The 19,248-nt window shown below is 40.1% G+C and overlaps 1 protein-coding gene across 3 annotated transcripts in view; it reads right to left on the reverse strand.

Annotated features, from left to right (window-relative positions):
* The window catches only part of pip4k2aa (phosphatidylinositol-5-phosphate 4-kinase, type II, alpha a), a 296,126-nt gene that overhangs the window by 46,849 nt on the left and 230,029 nt on the right, over positions 1-19,248 (reverse strand). For all 3 annotated transcript variants that reach the window (XM_063044236.1, XM_063044235.1, XM_063044237.1), the window contains exons 5-6: positions 13,394-13,540; positions 11,050-11,088 (exon numbers count right to left, since the gene is read on the reverse strand). In XM_063044236.1, the coding sequence (XP_062900306.1) occupies positions 11,050-11,088; positions 13,394-13,540 (186 nt within the window). The remainder of the gene's footprint in view (positions 1-11,049; positions 11,089-13,393; positions 13,541-19,248) is intronic.

Raw genomic sequence — 19,248 nt, forward strand, 5'->3', positions numbered from 1 at the left:
AATGCCAGCACATCCTTTCTTAGATAAGGGGCAAAAAAAAACTGCTCAGAATACTCCAGTTGTAGTTTGACCAATGCCTTCACTTTTAATAATACAGAACTACAGGCAAGGAGAAAGTGCACTGCAAAATTTGAACACCCATTATGTTACTATGTATGTTGTAGTTCATGCCCAAGGTGTGCCTTCTTCTCACTGTTACTGTCGGGAAAGAGGTACAGAAGCCTGAAGGCACACACTCAGTGATTCAGGAACAGCTTCTCCCCCTCTGCAATACAATTCCTAAATGGACATTGATCTCATGAATGCTAGTTAATTTCCTTTTTTTAAAAATATATGTTATTTCTGTTTTTGCACTAGTTTTAATCTATTCAATATATGTACATACTTACTGTAATCGATTTATTTATTTATTTGTATATTATCATGTATTTCATTGTGCCGTTGCTGCTAAATTAACAAATTTCACGATGTATGCCGGTGATAATAAACCTGATTCTGATTCTGTAGATTTATTGAGTATGCCCGCAAGATAATGAATCTCAGGGTTGCATATGGTGATATATATGTACTTTGATAACAAAATTTACTTTTCAGTCAGAGAATCAGAATTCCAAATGCCACCGTGTGGAAGGCTTATCAAAGTCTATCCTAATTCAATGCAATAGCAATCCAGCTGGTCCTATTCCCCTCCCCTCGTAGTTGTGTGAATGCTTTCCTTTCCAAAACTTATCAACTTCCATTTTAATGCCACAATTCAATATACCCCTCGTACTCTTCCAGCAGCAACTCCCAGATTTTATTTGCTATTTAATCTTTTTCCCATGTCACTTCTGGGTCTTTTGTCCATTTTATGTGCTCTGGTTCTTGACACATCCCACAATGTAAACAGCTTCTCTCAACTCTGATTAGGTTCTTAATGATTTGAAATACCACTACGAAATTCTCCTGCAAACATTGTTGTAAAAAGAATAATGCCACTGCAACCACATAACTCATTCCTGGATCTAGAATTATTTAATCACCTACTTTAAATATCCCATCTCCTAACGTGGCATTTGAGCTTATGTTTGTGGACTATTAGTTCAGTTGTCTGGATTACGAATCAGCACCCTGACCACCATACCAATGTGTCCTCCCCCGTGTTTATATCAGTGATGTTGCTTTGTCTGTCCTTTCAATCCTATACGCTGGGTTTTTATTGCTCCTCTGTTCTCAGCTCACACCATCAGCACCTTGAGGATCAAAACATTTTTTGAGATACAGAGTGCAGTCTGAAGAATGGCAGTGCCATTCAGTGTCCTGGGTGCAAAATTTTGATGCAAGTGAGTTATTTTTCTCTGCTCATGTAATCACTTTTCTATAAAAAGGCAACACTATACAATTTATAAATACTTAATCTGACAAAAGCAATCTTTTATTCAAATATATTAATGATGCAAAAATTGAATATAATTTATTAATTGTTAAAGTACCAGATTACAATTGCATTGAAGATATTGGTTCTGTTCAAATATCTTTGTATTTTCAATATAGGGATTAAAATTTTAACAAATTACGGTATTTCTATTACATTACTAAACTTGCTTTGTTAGCAAATATTGCTAATCAAGCTAAAATTTCCAAGAACAAGAAGCTGAATGGTAGATTTAACCTATTAAAACACAGCACACGCAGCAGGGATGAAAACCTCTTTTCCTGCATTGCAAAATTTAAGGGGAATTTGATTCATGTCTAAACTGCCCAAATTTTAAGCACAATTTAGAATAAAATTGCCCATCTCATTCAAATTGACCTTGGGAGCAGAAATTACCACTTATATCAGATTTAAGACAAAATATATGATTTAGCTGGAGTCGAGTGTATTCTACCATGCAGATTACTTAAATTGCACTTGACTTGGGAGTATTCAATGCTAATTTAATGCTTCATTTTGCAGCACTGGTATATGTTACTAAATAAAAACCAAAATTGCTTCCTGTCCATTGAATGAGAGACAAAGAAAAAATTGAAAATAGTGAATTACATTCAATGTTAACTTGTTTCCCGAATCCAAATCTTCCTTAATTCAACATGCAACTTTCATGTTAAATTATTATTCTCAATAAGTATTTACTTAGCTCACCCTAAATTATTTCCTGGAGAAAAATCCATTTCTTGATTTCTGCAGAAAGAATGTCTTAAAACTGAGAAGGTCTTTAGAACAGGATATGGGAAACTCACAGCAAAAATTGATGCCCTCAGCCTACCACACCAGCACTAGATCTTCACCAGAGCAAAATTACTGCCATTGCTCCACACTCTTCCTGTAACTATATTATAACTTACCAAAATACATAAAGTAGTTCTTCTACAGTAAGTACTATAATGGAATACATCAAGGAAAATGTCTGTGTTGAGTTCAGCAGCTGAATGATTTTCCTGTGTTTTTCATTAACGCCTTCAAATGTTTCCCACTACTCTGGTCTAGTCTACTTTTTTAAAGTTTAGCCACTTAAATTGGTATAAGATTTTTCAGAATAATAATTCGGCTAAGATGATTCATATTTTATAAGACTCTAAGACCGTAAGATATGGGAACAGAATTAAGCCATTTGGTCAGTCGGGTCTGCTCCGCCATTTCATCATGGCTGATCCAAATTTTTCTCTCAGCCCCAGCCTCCTGCCTTCTCCCCATATCCGTTCACACACTGACCAATCAAGAATTTATCAACCTCTGTCTTAAACATACATAAAGACTTGGCCTTCACAGCTGCCTGTAGCAAAAGAATCCCACAGATTCACTACTCTCTGGCTCAAGAAATTCCTCCAAATCTCCGTTCTATTCTGAGGCTGTGTCCTCTGGTCTTAGACTCTCCCACAATAGGAAACATCCTCTCCATATCCAATCTATCAAGGCCATTCACCATTTGATTTTTATAGTTTTTCTCCATTTAGGAAATCGTCAACTCATTCATTTCTTCTACCAAAATGCATGACTATACACTTTCTGATACTGTATTCCATTTGCCTCTTCTTAGTCCATTCTCCTAATCTATCTAAGTCCTTCTGTAGCCTACTTCCTCAAAACTACTTGCCCCTCTACCTATTTTCCTACTGTCTGCAAACTTTGCAACAAAGCCATCAGCTCTATCATCCAAATCATTGACATATAACGTAAAAAGAATCAGTCCCAACACAGACCCCTGTGGAATAGCCCTAGCCACTGGCAGCCAGCCAGAAAATACACACTTTATTCTCACTCTTTGCCTCTTGCCAATCAGCCACTGTCCTATCCATGCGAGAATCTTTCCTGTAATACCTTGTTAAGCAGCCTCTTGTAAGACACCTTGACAAAAGCCTTCTGAATATCCAGGTACACAACATCAACCGATTCTCCTTTTGTCTATACTGTTTGTTACTTCTTCAAAGAATTCTAATAGATTTGTCAGGCAAGAATTTCCCTTGAGGAAACCATGCTGACTATGCCCTACTTTATCATGTGTCTCCAGGTACCCTGAGACCTCATCCTTAATACTTGATTCCAACATTTTCCCAACCACTGAGGTCAGACTAACTGGCCTATAGTGTCCTTTCTTCTGCCTCTCTGCCTCCTTGAAGTGTGGAGTGTCATTTTCAATTTTCCAGTCTTCCGGAACCACTCCAGAATCTAGTGATTCTTAAAAGGCCATTACTAATGCCTCCATGATCTCTTCAGCCATCGCTTTCAGAACTCTGGGGTCTACACAATCTGGTCCAGATCACTTATATACCTTTAGTCCTTTCAGTTTCTTTGCCAAGAACCTTCTCTTTAGTTATAGTTACTTCACTCACTTCATGACCCCTGATACCTGGAACATACAGCATACTGCTCGTGCCTTCCACAGTGAAGACTGATGTAAAATACTTACTCAGTTCGTTCGTTATTTCGTTGCCCCCTCATTACCTCTTCAGCATCGTTTTCCAGCAGTCTGATACCCACTCTTGCCTCTCTTTTACACTTTATGAATTTTACATTTCCTGGATTAAAGCTTTCTTAATTCAATATGTAACTGATATATATTGAATCATCTTATCCATGCAAAGAATCAAGAGTCACTTCAGTAATTAAATGAAGAAAATGACAACTGAGAAACTCTGGAAAGAACATAAGCATCAAATGGGAATAATCAATTAAACGTGTAAAAGTGCAGGAAGCATTGGTTCATCAGAGTCAGAAATCCAGAGAAATGAACAACATAGGAAAAATGAGGCCATTCTCATGACTAAATGAGGCCATTCATTTTGATTAGATTTTAGTTGACAATGTCATGTAATATCTACAGTGAGCTATTTCTCTATTGAGTCTTAATCTTCTTTATTACAGCTTCTCAATTTCCTAAGGCAGTTACAGCGATAGCAAGGATTATGAAATAATATTTCTTCGATGAATCTCACATCAGTAGAAGGGAAATTATTTGAGAAAATTCTAAGGGACTGGATTTAAATATATTTGAAAAGGCAGGGAATGATCAGAGATTGTCAGCTCAGCTTTGTGAGGGGAAATCTTGTTTCACTAACTTGATTGAGTTTTATTGAGGAGGCAACAAAGGAGTTTGTTGAAGGCTGGGTGGTGCAAGGACCTTGGTAGGGCATTTGACAAGGTCCCACATGATAGCTTGGTATGATCGAAGGTGAGGTGGCTAATTGGACTGGGTACACAGGCAGAGGGTAGCGCTGGAAGAATGTCTTTCTGATTGGAGGTCCGTGACTACTGGTGTCCTGAAGGATTATATATTAATAACGTGGATATGGAGGCAGAAGGTCTGATTAGTCAGTTTGCCACTGACAATTAAATTACTGATGTTGTGGATAGAAGTTTGTCTAAGATTACAGCAGGATATAGATCAGTACAAAAGTTGGGCAAAACACTGGCAGATGGATTTAATCCTGACATCTGTGTAGTCATTCATTTTGGGAGTCAAATAGGGGCAGGAAATGCATAGTAAATTTAAAGTTAAAGTCTGTCCTGAGCCTTGTGGCCCATCAGGCCAGTGCTTATGCCAGTTTCTGTGGTGTGAAGCGACTGAGAGTACGAGACCCCCGCCCCCCGGATAGGATGCCAGTCTATCGCGAGGTTAACCCCCAGCATTTGCCGGTACCCATTTTCAGCTGGGTGGACTGGAGCAGTTTAAGTGCCTTGCTCAAAGACACAACCCCTGCCTTGGCCGAGACCCGAACCCACGACCTTCAGATCATGAGCACAATGCTCTAACCACTTGGCCATGTGCCACACATACATAGTAAATGGTAGGGCACTAAAGAATGTTGATGAGCAGAAAGACCTTTTTATTTTCATTCAAGGAGTGTGGCTATTACAGCTGAGACAGCATTTAATTGGCTATCCTCACTTGCCTTTAAGGTGATAGTGAGCTGCCTGCTTGAACTGTTACAGTGCTTGGGGTGTAGATAAAACCAAAATACAATCAGTGGCAATACAGGTCCATAGAGTAATGAAAGGCCCCATGCATTCCTTCTGACAGAATATAAGAGTTGGAACATTATGTGGCAACTTGACACAACACTGACTAGGCTACATTTGGAGAATCGTGTGCACCTCTGTTAAAACTATAAGACCATTTGACAGAGCAGCAGAATTGGGTTATTTGGCCCATCGAGTCTGTTCTGATATTCCATCATGCCTTATTAATTATTCCACTCAACCCTATTCTCACGCCTTCTCCTGCCAACCTTTGATGCACTGACTAATCGAGAACCTACCAACCTCCCCTTTAAATATACCAAATGACTTGGCCTCCACAGCCCTGTGTGATAATGAATTCCACAGATTTACAATCAGAATCAGAACCAGGTTTATTATCACCGGCATGTGACGTGAAATTTGTTAACTTAGCAGCAGCAGTTCAGTGCAATACATAATCTAGAAGAGGAAAAACACACAAAAATAATAATAAATAACTCAATCATTTACAGTATATGTATATTGAGTAGATTAAAAATTGTGCAAAAAACAGAAATACTATATATTTAAAATATTTACCCTCTGACTAAAGAAATTCCTCCTCATCTCTGTTCTAAATGGACACCCTTCCACTCTGCGGCTGCGCCATCTGGTCCTAGATATAGGAAACATTCTCACCACATCCACGCTCTCTAGGTTCAGTAGATTTTAATAAGACCCCCTTCATTCTTCTAAACTCCAGCGAGTACAGGTCCAGAGCCAGCAAACATTTTTCATATGGTAAGCCTTTAATTCCTGAAATTAATCTCATGAACCTCCTCTGGACCTTCTCCAATGCCAGCACTTATTTTTTCTTAGAGAAGGGGTTCAAAGTTACTCGCAATACTCCAAGTGCGATCTAACCAATGACTTACAATGACATTACATCCTTGCTTTGAAATTCTAGTCCTCTCAAAATGAATGCTAACATGGCATTTGCCTTCCTTTCCACGGACTCAACCCGCAAGTTAACTTTTAGGCAATCCTGCACAAGGTCTCCCAAGTCCCTTTGCACCTCTGATTTTTGAATTTTCTCCTTGTTTAGAAAATAATGTGTGCCTTTATTCCTTCTACCAAAGTGTATGAACATACACTGCCCAGGACTATATTTCACTTCTCACTTCTTTGCTCATTCCCCCAATCTGTCTCAGCCCTTCTGCTGACTCCCTGCTTCCTCAACACTATTTTCCCCCCTATCTGTCTTCATACAGTCTGTTTTTTTCAGTCTTGGTCTGTCCTGTGTTTTGTGATATCACACTGGAGGAAATATTGTATCATTTCTTAATGCATGCATTACTAAATGACAATAAAAGAGGACTACGTGTCTTCATAATCTAAACTCCCGTCTGCTCCTCTATGGCATTCCCTTTTCACTACTACATTCCTCTTCTTCCCCACTTCTCCTTTTGAGCCACAGAGATAGACTCCGTGCCAGAGACCAGATCACTGCGGCTTCCCCATGGTAGGACTCCCCCCCCTCCCACAGCGGTAACCTTATTCCCTTTTTCTTCCCCTGACAGTCTCCCAGGTACCTGTCTTCTGTAACTTTGGGGTGCCTACCCCCTTGTAGTTCCTATCATCTCATCGTTCTCCTGTATGAGCCAAAGGTTACTGAGCTGCAGCTTGACGTAGCTGTTATTTATCATGGAGAGTAGAGGTCTTGCAGAATTCCCATATCTCACACAAAGAACACACCACTAACCATGGACCCATTCTCACTTCACTAGCTATGCGCTAGCAGACAAAGAGAGAGAAAAAAAAACTGATTAGAATCTTATTTAGAGGCCCCGCCTGTTCACGCCCAAGCTTATTGAGCCAAAGTTGGTTGAACCAAAGCTAGGCTACTCAAACACTATCCACTCTTACAATACCACTCCGCTCACACCTCGCTTCTTTTTACTGGCCTTTGCCGAGTGCCTAATAGATCATTATGATTGCAGTCCGCCAAAACGCCCCAAAAGGCCCCAAGCTCTTTTTAAACCTTGCGCTACCTCAGCCAAATAAGCAACTGCTCATGATGATTGCAGCCCGCCTGTTTGCCACATCACAAGGAGGATGTGCTGTCAGGAGAGAGTGAAGAGAAGGATTGTCAGGATGCTGCTTCGATTAGCAGTTATGTAGAGAGATTAGGTAGGATTGGTCTGTTTTTCGTAAAGCAAAGGAGACGGAGGAGTAACATGCAGAAGTATCTAAGGCAATGACAGACATATATAGGGTAGTTAAAATCTTCCCATGGTAGGACTACTCAATGTAAGAGAAATAAGTTCTAAAATGATAGGAACGAGCTTTAAAGTTTTGCTTTACACAGAGGGTGGCTGATATCGGGAACATTTTGTCTGAAGAGGTAGCTCAGTATATTATTAGGCATTTAGACAATCAATTAAATAGGCAAGGCACAGAAGGAAATGGACATAATGCAGACAAATGAGAGAAAAGGGGATGAAAGGCAAAAATGAATGGGAAGGTTCCTGATACCTCTCCCTTCCTAGCTACATAAACACGACAGGCCAATGAGAGATTGACATGAACCTTTTTCAAAGAAAAAAAATCATATACAACATACAACATTCATTGTTCAGTGAGGGATTTCTTCTACATGGGAGAAGATTAAATACTGTTTGGGTGACTGCTTATGTTACAAACCTGTTACAAACAAGTGTGACCCCCAAGATTCCCAGTAATTGCCTTTAATTTATCTGTGCTTATGGCCTCACTTATAGTACGTATTTACAACAGTCTCTAAAGAAAGTCAGAAGGTATGAGGAACAGTTCTCAGATTTCAGCCCTTCTGGACTACACAATGAATGCAACTATTTGAGATAATGATTTAGCTATTTCGACTTATGCGACCTTCAGAAGCAGCATTTGTTTCAATACAACTTCCAATGTAACCTCTTTTTGCTTGCACCATGATTTCGCTAGCCTTTGATGTTATTGAAGACCTTCCTTCTCAATCTTTCATCCTTTGTACTTTTCATCTTAAAAATTGTTTAGTCACATATCTTTTCCCAATTCTGATGAAAGGTCAAAAATTAAACTCAGTTTCTCTCTCCACAGAGAATCAAGAGCTGTAGTTTGACGCAGAGAGGTGATAGAACTTCAGTGACAATTTCATTGAATGGTGGAGCAGGCACAAGGAGCCAAAATGCAGTTTCCTATTCCTACTTTATTTGGAGACAGAAGCATCTGCAGATGCTGAACTGTGCAACATACAAAATGCTGGAGGAACTCAGCAGCTCAGGCAGCAGCCAAGGATGGAAATAGACAGTGGATGTTTTGGGTCAAAACTCTTCATCTTGTCTGGTCAAATGAAGTTGTGGTGAAGGGTCTTGACCGGAAATACTGACTACAGGTTTCCCCTGCCATCCGAAGGTAGAGCGTTCCTATGAAACTGTTCGTAAGCCGAAATGTCGTAAAGCGAAGAAGCAATTACCATTTATCAATATGGGAAAATTTTGTGAGCGTTCGCAGACCCAAAACTAACCTACCAAATCATGCCAAATAACACATAAAACCTAAAATAACAGTGACATATAGTAAAAGCAGGAATGATATGATAAATACACAATATAAAGTAGAAATACTTTTCCACAATCATTGCCGGCACAGATCTCCATAGCGAAAATCTCATGCAAGCGCTGTTGGCAAAAACTCGGTGCAAGTGCTCTCCAGTAACCTTTGAACTATGAAGCTGCCAAATCATACCAAATAACACGTAAAAATACACAGCCGATATAAAGTAGAAATAATGTATGTACAGTGTAGTATCACTTACTGGAATTGGGAAAACAGCGCCGAACACACTGATGATGGTGTGTCAGACTGAGTTGTTGCAGGCTGGGTGGTGCAGTGGCCCCCACCCTCTGGGCCGCCAACCGAAGCACGCAGGGGTCCAGCGGTAGCCGGGACGCATCCAGCACATCTTTAAGCAAAAAGCCGAAATAAACATGCTAATTAATTACGCGCTGCCCGACACTTAATTTTCAGCCCAGATCAGTGTCGATTGCCAATTGCATCGCCTCTGATCTGGGCCAACAATTATGTGTGGGGCGGCACCTAATTAATTAGCATGTTTATTTTGGCTTTTTTCTTAAAGATGTGCTGTGTGCCTCCCGGCTACTGCTGCATTCTCCGCGAATCGGTACAGTATCTGTCCACGGCCTGGGTGTTGGGGTGGTGGGACACTGGGGTGTCATCTCGTCGTTTATTTCCATTAGAGCAGGCAGCTTATCTTCTCCTATGACTGCCCGCCTCGATGTCAAAGGTCGAGGTTCGTCGTCTGCTGTGGCTGATGTGGAAGGCTTGCTTAACTGCTGAGCCTCGCGTATCTTTCTATCATACAGTTTATTTTGTAAGGACTCAAAGAATCTTGCAAATATCCCCTAAATTTACGTACCCTTTCAAAATTAAAGTCGTACTTTATCATTACTCATTCGGTTTCGATTGTTATCCTTTCCTCTTCCAATTGCATCAGCTCTTCATCTATCAGTTCTTGGTCATGGGATGCCAAAACCTCTTCAACATCATCTTCGTCATCTTCCACAAGCCAAATTCACTTTGTCCTTGCTTCGTTCACCACGATCAAAACGCTTAATTATGTCTAGTTTTACACTAAGTGTAACACCCTTACGAGCTCTTTCAGGCTTTTCCAACACCACAGAACTCATCTTGCAAACGACTGCTCACAGGCTCGTGTTAAAGCAATGCTGGCGAGAATGCAGTTCCGAATCTGGGAAGAGCGGCTGCTCGGGGCGCCCGCTGAATTTTTTCGTAACAGTGAAAACACCTTCTGAAAGCGAAAACAGGGTACTAATGTAGGTCTTTCGTAACAGTGAGGTTTCGTAAAGCAAACGTTCCAAAAGCGGGGGACACCTGTATCCAGTTCTCTGTACAAATGTTCCCTGACCTGCTGAGTTCCTCCAGAGCTTTATATTCACTTTCCGGAAGTGGCTGTGTGACCTTGGCTTCACTAGAAGAGAGATCAAGTCAACCAGCAGGGCTGTAGCTGAGGCAGCAGAGACAGGATCAGCATGGGTGGACCAAGTATGTCCAGAGGGGCAGATAGTCAGACAATGTATACATATCTTGCAAACCCTTCAGTAGTTGCATAGACACCTGAAGAGCAGACTATCTGTTGGATGGAAGTGACCAACAACTCTGATAGAGGCAGATGCCAAGTTTTTAAGCTCACCAGTGGGAGGTGGTGCTTTAGCACTGCTGGCCCACCACCTCGAGGGAGTCTTGATCATAAGTGGGTCGAAACTCCTGAAGCCAGGTGGCAGATCAACTGATGATCCCACTGGTGATAGCACAGGACAGTTAACATCTTAGTCCACGTGTATTTTTAACTCTTTGTTATTCCTGCTGCTTATTACTCACATTCTCAAATGTAAAGATACTGTCTGATCTGCTGATTAATTGTAACATTATATTTTAGATCTTAAAATTCTTTTTGTCATATGCTAGTCATGTTACTGAAATGATTCATAAGTTGTATTTTTGTATTATTGCTGATTCATGTCTTAATTCATGTGCTTCATCATCATCACAGTCAAAAATAAACAGAAAATTACCTTTTCTTTGTCACTAGCTTCTCTGGCTACAGTGGAACCCTGAAACAAGAAACAGAAATTGGTTCTCATCAAATGTCCTTTAAAAAAAAACAAACTCAATTGGACACCCCATCGTATGGGGAAAATATTTCAATCTCTCAAAATGTAACTTGAGATATTAATACAATTGTAAACCATCCATCATTTAAGTGCAATGCAGGTAAATATTGCTTGGAGATATAGATTGACATGCTGGACATGCTAAAAGATTATTTTATAAGTTTTGAATACTGACATGCCAAATAAATTTTCAAGTTGCATGTCCCAAGAGGAATTGGATTGGGAGGTTGATAAAGAAGTGACAAAACATGAAACTAAAAATACAGACTTAAAAAGAAAGAAGCACAGCAAAAATATTTCAAAAGTTATTAAGTATGAGAATTTAGCAACAACTAGAAAATAATTGCTTCCTTAAGTAACCAAGAGAAAATCCTGGACTACTTTAGACAACAATTTACCTAATCTAAAATAGCTCAGAAATAAATTGAATAAAAAAAGAGAATCACAACAATTACAGTATTCAGGATCGGAGGGTAACCACTCAGTTTTCAGTGTTAATTTCAGTTTCTGAATTGTGGGATTATAGAAGAGGAACTTAAGGAATCAAGTGACATTATCTTTCCCCATCAGAAAACAGTGCAACGGAAGGCTGATAAATTCTCAGTGGAGGCAGTGGGTGTAATCTTCCAAAAAAAAAACCTTGTAGATTCTGGAGAAATTACAGAGGATTAGAAATTTCATACCCTTAGTTATAAAGGAAGAGAGGCAAACAGTGGGCCAGTTAGCAGAATAATTATCACTGGAAATATCTTGTATTTAGTTACCAAGAGAAAACAAAAGAAATGTTATGTCACAAATTGAGTCAGTACAGTTTCTGCAAGAGGAAATCATGCATGACAAATTTACTTGAGTTCTTTAAGAAAGTTTCAGTCAGAGGGGACAGATGCAATATAGTTGGCTTTTCAAAAGGAACTTCTCATGGCACCATATTAGAAGTTACTTCACAAGTTAAGAGGGACTTCGAGGGACTACCTTAATCTAATGTGCTGTCAAATGTAAACATACGAAACATATGCCTACTCATAAGAGAAAAAGAAATTCATTAGTATGTGAACTTATGTACTCTCTAAATAGTCCTTGTTATAGCCTCTGCTGTGAATGTATTGCTTAAACCATTTCTGGAATACCTGACACTCCAGTATGATGGAAAGGATGAGGTATATGATATATTGTCAGGAAGCAAAGAGTTGGGACAGGGGTTTTATTTTCACTTTGGCCATTGAGTTCCTTTAGCACTATGTGGGTGTTACGTTGGTACATGTGACAATCAGATACAGAGGAGACGTTGGGGTAAGTTTTTTTTTTACGCAGAGAGTGGTGAATGCGTGGAATGGGCTGCCGGTGGCAGCGGAAATAATAGGGTCTTTTAAGAGACTCCTGGATGGGTACATGGAGCTTACAAAAATGGAGGGTTATGGGTAAACCTAGTTAGTTCTAAGGTAAGGATATGTTTGGCACAGCTTTGTGGGCCGAAGGGCCTGTATTGTGCTATGGGTTTTCTATGTTTCTAATAATAAACCAATTTACCAACTTACCAATAATTTACCAAAGGTAATGACTCAAATACTACATTTTTACTATAAATTCATTGATAGGGTTCAACATTGTTCCAGATGGCACCAAACCCAAAACAAGTGAGATTGCTTCATCCAGAAGTCACTCAAAAACTTTCCTCTGGAGCTGATACCACGTGGTGCAATATTAACACTGGTTTAAAACATAATTAGGACTACTCCCAAAGCAGCTGGATAATTTAAACCTCTGATACAGACATGTGTCTCTCTCCCAAGCAATAGGGTTCTGACTTGCTGACATCCATCTTAACTCCATTGATCCAACGTGGATAATGGTAAATTATTGATAAATGTAGCACAATTCCGGTTCCTTCAGTATAAGTTCAATTGTACCATTAGAAACAGGTGCAAATGTGCATGTAGTGAGAGGGAAGGGATTGCAAAAAATTTTTAAAATATGTATGCAACCGTGCTTCTAGTAATTTCAGTTTACTGGCTGGGAGATACACTGGTATTTCCCTGCCAATACTTTGAGTTAGTCAAAATGTTTGCTAATGGGAAACAACTGGAAGTGCCAACTGGAAGATATCCAAAACTGAATTTAAACCTAAAAAACAGAAACCATAAGGAGGAAAAACATTATTGTCAACATTTTCAAAACTTTCCCAACCAAAAATATTGTTAGTGAGAAAATAGTCTAATGACCAATTTTACAGCTCAGTTCTCATTACCTTCAGATCATACTTTCTATAAACAGGGAGCCGATGACCAAAAACGTTCCTTGTAACAATCATGTAGGTTTCAACCCCATCCACTGTCAGTCGATACATTCCAAGAAACTGTGGAATGAGGGTGTTTCCATGACATTCCACAATATACTGCATGAAGCAAAGAGAAAAGTGCATAATAAATAAAACCAATACTTAGTTCTGCAGTGGTCAAACTGAGATATTCATAAACCAGTGCAACAACAAAAACATTTTAAACAGATTTGTCTCAAGAATAGCATGGAAGTAAGTTACATTCTTGGCAGATGCAGCAATCTGACACAATCACCTGGATCTGCAAAGATGATTTACAAAATACAAATATGGAAATATATAAACATGAAAACAATGGTCAGGTTGGAATTCAACAAGATGTCATACTGTTCATTGGAACTGGACTCAAATCCTGCCCTGACAGAGTAGATAAAAAGTCAATATAGCTGCAAGCCCTCAATTAAAATAAATGAACCATATGAAACTTTTTTTTTAAAAAGAGGAGTGGAAGGCTACCTTAAGCACTCCTAATTTCGATGAAGAATAGATTCTGTGTGAGATGGAAAAAATCTGATTTGCACATGTGGGCTGCTCCATAAGGCAGTGCACAGCAACAGATCATTGAAGAGTCACACTCTGCACTTGGTCCTATCACATCTGACTGAAGTGCTTATCTGAATACAGTGATAACGTCTTCCATCTTGAGACACATCACCATCCATCAGTTAGGAAAGGGTAGAGATTCACAAAAGAGATTAATGTGCTTTACAACCCATTCCATTCAACAAGACAGTTTTGTTGTGACACACTTTCTGACTTTAAAGAAAAAATGCACCTATAGTGAACTATTGTGTAATATCAAAACTAAATATCCCACCAGGCAGGTCAGAATTTGAATAATATGCAAGTGATTCTTCCCTTGAGTATTTTATTGGACTGAAGTCTGCAGTCCATTAAAAAAGTTTGGTTTCTCTAACAGTATTATACACGTGTTTTTGAAGTACAATTCAAAACATTAAGTGTTCAAAAACTTCAGTACAATTAGTAACAGCCTTAAGAAAAAATCCCCAGCTGCTTTTGCTAGTTGTTGATATGAAAGAATGTCATGTATGGTGAGGTGTGAATGAAGCCCTCGGGTTATTTATTTAATGGTATCACCAAAAATTGATAATGCTGTTTTTGCAAACAAATATCGATGTTCACAAGTTGGCATAATATAGAAACAGTACACAATACTGGACATTCCAGTGAAGTTTCCAATATGGTATATATATTATTGCCATATTATCATGTTGCCAATAAGATTGGTCAATAAATGGGCTCTTTTAAATAGTCATCTTTCACACAATTGAAAATGGATGTGTATATAGGTATTATCATGGAAAGATCTAGGCTTTTTCTCTTTAAATACTATCTTAATGTTAAGTATTTATGGTACATTCCACTACAGAAGAGTTCAGGGCAGCCATTTTGCAAATGGGGCACTAAACAAGCACTGGCAGGAAATGGATCATTTGCTTCACAAATGCAGTTGCAAAGTTGACCAATAAGGAAACAAAGAAAGTTGAATGTGGACACTATTCTGCTGGTGAAAATAGTTCAAAAGTCTACAGACATATTTTTAAGCTAGAAATATTTCTTTGTGAACAAAGCTTCAAAATTAAAATGTTGGTACAACAATCTCAAATAAAACCTACAGCATTTTGCTTTTTTTTGTGGTAAATAATACTCCAATAACAAAATGGATAGAAAAATTAGAGTATTCTTATGTTGAGAACATTTACAAATTATAAAATAACTCAAAATATTATCATGAATCATCTCAGCTCATAAGATTTTATGAGGTTCATTTTGCAGCTACCTGTGAAAAACATACCCAAGACACAATCTAAATTTTAATTCCACAATTTATAACACTCAGTATATTTTGAACTCAAGGTTAGAACATAGTACAACATAGGAACAGGCCCTTGGCCGGGATGCCTGTGCTGAGAATGATGGCAAACTAAACTAATCCCTTCTACCTGCACAAGATCCATATCCCTCCATTTTCTGCACATTCAAGTGCCTATCAAAAAGCCTCTTGACGGCCACTATCCTTTTTTCCCGCTTCCACGACCACCTCTAGAAGTGATCTTCAGACACCCACTTCTTTCTGTGCAAAGATGTTTGTTCCACATATTCTCTTTAAATTTTCCCTGCCCTCTCACGTTTGAACTACGTGCTTTAGTTTTCTACATTTCTAACTGGGATACATATTCTGGCTGTGCACCCTTTCTATGTCTCTCATAACTTCATGAACTTCTACAGGTCTCTCCTCAGCCTCCAACATATCAGAAAAAACAACCCAAGTCTGTCCAACTTCTCCTGCTAGCTGATACCTACCAACCTGGTAAATATCTTCTGCATCTTCTCCCAAGCCATTTCATCCTTCAGTGGGGTGACCAGAACTGCACGCAATACTTCAAGTGTAGCCTAGTTTTATACAACTACATCATGACCACCTGCCCCTAGCAATAGCATCTGCCTTCTTCACCATGCCATCTACTTGTGTTACCACTTTCAGGGAGGTATGGACTTGTAGCCCAAAATCCCCCTGTATGTCAATGGCATGTTGGCCCTCATAACAAAGGGAGTTGAGTATAGGACCAAAGAGGTCCTTCTGCAGTTGTACAGGGCCCTGGTGAGACCACACCCGGAGTATTGTGTACAGTTTTGGTCTCCAAATTTGAGGAAGGACATTCTTGCTATGGAGGGAGTGCAGCGTAGGTTCATGAGGTTAATTTCCGGGATGGTGGGATTGTCATATGTTGAAAGATTGGAGCAACTGGGCTTGTATACACTGGAATTTAGAAGGATGAGAGGGGATCTGATTGAAACATATAAGATTATTAAGGGATTGGACACGCTAGAGGCAGGAAACATGTTCCCGATGTTGGGGGAGTCCAGAACCAGAGGCCACAGTTTAAGAATAAGGGGTAGACCATTTAGAAAGGAGTTGAGGAAAAACTTTTTCACCCAGAGAGTTGTGGCTCTGTGGAATGCTCTGCCTCAGAAGGCAGTGGAGGCCAATTCTCTGGATTCTTTCAAGACGGAGTTCGATGGAGCTCTTAAAGATAGAGGAGTCAAGGGATATGGGGAGAAGGCAGGAAAAGGGTACTGATTATGGATGATCAGCCATGATCACAGTGAATGGCGGTGCTGGCTCAAAGGGCTGAATGGCCTACTCCTGCATCTATTGTCTATTGTTAAGGATCCTGCCATTAACTTTATACTATCCCCCTTACATTTGGCCTCCCAAAGTGCAACACCTCACACTTGCCCAGATTAAACTTCAGCTGCCATTTCTTTAACCATAACTGTAACCAATCTATAGGCTGTTTTACCTTTTGATGACCACCTTCACTATTTGCAATTCTACCAACTTTTCTGTCATCTGCAAACTTACCGGTCAACCTATCTACACTTTCATCCAAGTCATTTATATATATATAACAAGCAGGGGTCCCAGCACTAACTCCTGTGGAACACCACTGGCCACAGACTTCCAGCCCGAATAACAGCCTTCTACCATAGCATCTGTCTACAGGTAAGCCAAATCAGAATTTAAACTATAAAATCACAGTGGATCGCATGCATTTTAATTCACCAACCAACCTAACATGAGAGACCATGTCAAATACCTTACTAAAGTCTCTGGATTACCCTATTTAATTCCTTGTGCAAAGAAAAAAAATATTGGCTACTCTCCAGTCCTCTGGGACTTCACTTCTGGTTAGAGAGGATAAAAAGATCTTCGTTGAAGCCTCAGCAATATCTTCTCTTGTCTCTCTCAATAACCTGAGGTAGATTCCATCAGGCTCCAGGGACTTATTCACTTTAATCTCCTTCTTTATCTCAAAATGTACTAGCATATTTGAATACCCAACTCTAATCTCATTATCCTCTATATCAGGGGTCCCCAACCTTTTTTGCACCGCGGACCGGTTTAATATTGACGATATTCTTGCGGACCGGCCGACGGGGGGCGGGGGGGGGGGGAGCTGTTCAAGTTCAACAGTGCGTGACAGGGAATGAGGAAAGGTGCAGCTGACTCATATCGTTTCATATCGCCAAATCATATCGTTTACTCGCGGCCCGGTAGCACATCTTTGTGGTTGGGGACCACTGCTCCATATCAGTGATTCCCACCCTGGAGTCCACACACCCCTTGCTTAATGGTATTGGTCCATGGCATAAGAAGGTTGGGACTCCCTGCACTAAGTCCTTCTCCTTAGTGAATACTGATGCAAACTACCCGTTTAGTACTTTGATGCCATCCTCCAGCTCCAACCATAAATTTCCTCCTTTATCCTTGAGCAATCACACCCTCTCCTTTGTCACCCTTGTTTGTGGCATACTTAAAAATGCCTTGGGATTCTCCTTAATTCTGCTTGCATAAGACATTTCATCTCCTTGTCTTGTCCTCCCGATTCCTTGCTTGAGATCTTTTATGCTTTCTTTATATTCCTCAAAGACCATGACTGATTTCAACTTTCCTCATCTTTCATATGTTTCCTCTTTCTTTTTGATCAAATTTACAACTCCTCAAGATTCCCTTCCTTTGCATCTTTTTCCTTCCTTCTTACTAGAATATGCTTGCCCTGAACTCCAGTCAGCGGGTTTTATATGAATCCCATACGTTAGGTGTGGATTTACCCAATAAAATCTGTTCTCACTTTATTTTCCCTAGCTCCTGCCTGCTATGTACATACATCTACTGATGCTTCTGGACACATCTTCAGTGATATTCTGGAATAATCGGGTGTTTCGGGTCTTTCAACATCATACAACCTCCTCCAGGTGACCCAGCCGGGGCTGATCAGACCCAGCTTGTGTCCAGATGGCTAGCTACTTATGACTCCATGGTTCCCCTCTTTTGAGCCACAGCCATCTTGAGGCCCTCTCTGCCGCATCAGTGGTACTGCGGATGGCTCTCCTCTTCCTCTCTCCCTCGATGCCTAAAATGCTGAAGGCTCTAACTAAAGAATGGGCTACGAATCCCCTACAACCAACATCCACTGGGAGACACCTCGCTCTCCATCCAGCCTGCTGACAGTTGCTGACCAGTCCTGCGTACTTGGAGAGCTTCCTTTCAAAGGCCTCTTCCAAGCTTACTTCCCATGGGACTGTCAGCTCCAAACAATGCTATAATTGTGCTGCTCCAAATTAATACTTTCAAATGAGATCCAAACTTCTCCTTATTCATTGCTACCTGAAAATGTACAGAGCTATGATCACTGTTTCCAAGATGCTCTTTCACTGAAATGTTAGTCACATAGCCAGGTTGTCATTTGATTCCTGTGGCTTAAAATCCCACCCACCTGCCGAACTAACCTGAACAAGCAAACCTGCCCACCAGGATATTGGTCTCTCTCCAGTTCAATTGCAGCCAGTTTCTCTTGTACAGATCACCTTTGCCCCAGGCGAGATCCCAACAGTTGAACCCTTGACCACCCAACACCAATTTTACAGCCACACATTCATTTACCACATCCTCCTATTCTTATTCTCATTAGCATGTGGCACTAGGAATAATCCAGAGATCACTTATTTGTGCCAACATTTGCAATGACTTCTGGCTGCTCATGCTTCCCACTAAAAGTGTTATATGGCTGCTCAGAGACATCCTGGAACCTGAAAACAGGCAGAGAGCCATGGGATCTCCTGTCCGCTCCTTCTATCACTATAGTTCTGTCTGCTTTCCCCTTTCCCCACTGAGCCTCACAACCTGGCTTGGTGCAACTAACCTAGGTACAGCGGCAAGTCCTGAGAGCAGCTCTGAG

The sequence above is a fragment of the Mobula hypostoma genome, chromosome 3, assembly GCF_963921235.1.
Source record: "Mobula hypostoma chromosome 3, sMobHyp1.1, whole genome shotgun sequence".
NCBI lineage: Eukaryota > Metazoa > Chordata > Chondrichthyes > Myliobatiformes > Myliobatidae > Mobula > Mobula hypostoma.